The 2,024-nt window shown below is 34.5% G+C and overlaps 1 protein-coding gene across 1 annotated transcript; it reads left to right on the top strand.

The window, feature by feature from the left end:
- The first annotated feature begins 340 nt into the window (after positions 1 to 340).
- On the top strand, positions 341 to 2,024 carry LOC125850720 (protein DETOXIFICATION 19-like). Its single transcript, XM_049530570.1, has 5 exons — positions 341 to 465; positions 558 to 614; positions 689 to 927; positions 1,301 to 1,419; positions 1,847 to 2,024. Exons 1-5 carry the CDS (start codon positions 425 to 427, stop codon positions 1,976 to 1,978), a joined length of 588 nt encoding a protein of 195 aa, XP_049386527.1. The 5' UTR covers positions 341 to 424; the 3' UTR covers positions 1,979 to 2,024.

Genomic DNA, 2,024 nt, shown 5'->3' with positions numbered 1-2,024 from the left:
TTAGTTTTCATTTATAGTATTAACCAATCCTCACCTCATGAGCTAGATTTCGATTGTTGAGTTTAGCATAAAGTCCATTCATTTACACTAGCAAAACTCATTGTCATCCGGGATTGCCAAAAGTCACTGAATGGGTAAGTCGTCAATCCTTGGACTATATGTCATGTACTTTTTCTTGGATTACGTGCAAGCGTTTCACACCAGAGATTCCTAGTCTACACTTGTGTGATTCCTAATATATAATGTTATTGTCCTAGAAAGCAGAGTCTAGTTCCCCTTCCTTCAATCAAACAAATTCTATTTAGGCGGATCATGGCTTGGTTTGATCTTGTTTTTTTCTCGTTTCTAACCCATAATTTCCTAATTTGATGTTTACAGTTTGGAGTACTGGGCTTTTGAGCTTCTTGTGTTATTAGCTGGTTTGATGCCAAACTCAGAAACAACTACTTCTCTGATTGCAATGAGGTAATTAGACTTAATCTTTCCTTTAAACCATTCTTAAAGGGTAAAATTTAGTGTAGTTGACACTAATTGTTTTGGTTTGTGACTTTTTTTAGTGTAAATACTGAAGCCATTGCCTACACTATCTCTTATGGTCTGAGTGCAGCTGCAAGGTAATGTTTTTTTTCGAGATTCGCTTTGTTAGCATAAGCATGACACCTGATGTTTTTTTTCGATTATTGTGCAGCACTAGGGTGGCAAATGAGTTAGGAGGTGGAAATATTGACAAAGCTAAGCATGCTATGTTTGTTACTCTCAAGCTATCTGTTCTTGTTGCTCTTATAGTTGATTTGGTTCTATTTTTTGGTCATGATGTCTGGGCTGGCCTATTCAGTGATAATACAGAAATAATAAACAAATTTGCCACTATGACACCTTTGCTCTTAATCTCCTTTCTATTCGATTTCTTTCAAGGAATTTTATCAGGTTAGATTCTTAAACTTCATATCACGTCAAATCATAATATGCATAAACATGAGACACTCAAACTTGACTTCAGCTGACAACTGAACACTACAAGTCTACAACTTTGAGTATGCACATCTAGCTAGACATCTCAACTTGTCTTCATTATGTAAGTTGAACTCTCCAACTTACAAAATGATCAGACCTAGACACCTCTAAAATTTACGTGTCACGTCAGACTACACACTAGGAATGAATTGAGGTGTCGATAAATGTGAATTCTCAAAGTTGGATCGTTTAGTTGTTAGTTCAGGTCAAGTTAAAATGTCTATTAAGTTTTTTGTATTTAAAATGGGGTTTCTAAAAGAGATTTTGTAAATGAATTGATCAATAGGGGTGGCTAGGGGATGTGGATGGCAACATTTGGCTATGTGCATCAACTTGGCAACATTCTATTTTATTGGTATGCCAATAGCTGGCCTCCTTGCCTTCAAGTTCAACTTACATGCTCAGGTAATTCAAGTGCATGTCATGCCTTTTTTTCTGCGCACTCTGGTATTTAAAGGCGCATTCAGAATTTAAACTTGATAGATTTTGCGTTTTTTGAGATTATCTACACCAAACTTATTGTTATTCTAAAATTATGAGTTAAAAATCTTGTATTTATTGATTTTTTCTTTTTGTGGAATTTAAAAGTATATAATGGTGCTATGAGTTAAAAAGTTGATACTGAATTCAGTTGAATTCATAAGCACGTGCTTCATCTCCGCCTCTACTTTATCATGTTGTTGATCAACAAACTTTAAGTTACTTTAATATATCATATCTTTTGGATTTCAACTTATTTATTCGCAATTACGCCTTACATCTTAGTTTATTATAAAATTATCATGTCTAAGATTCTAATATTTATTTATTTTTTGAAAAAAATGTGATGTAGGGTTTATGGATGGGCTTGATATGTGGTCTAGCTTGCCAAGGTTTGGGCTTATTGCTACTAACATTATTCATCAAATGGGAAAAAATAGAGGCCTCAACAAAGAGCAATAGTGAAAATGAACTTCTACCTTAAGCATGAATCCATGAGAATCACTTGCTTATTGGGCCATTGGTGGGAT

Source organism: Solanum stenotomum, unplaced genomic scaffold (genome assembly GCF_019186545.1).
Source record: "Solanum stenotomum isolate F172 unplaced genomic scaffold, ASM1918654v1 scaffold18774, whole genome shotgun sequence".
NCBI lineage: Eukaryota > Viridiplantae > Streptophyta > Magnoliopsida > Solanales > Solanaceae > Solanum > Solanum stenotomum.
Note: the sequence above shows the minus strand (reverse complement) of the source record. Positions and strands in the feature narration are given on the sequence as shown.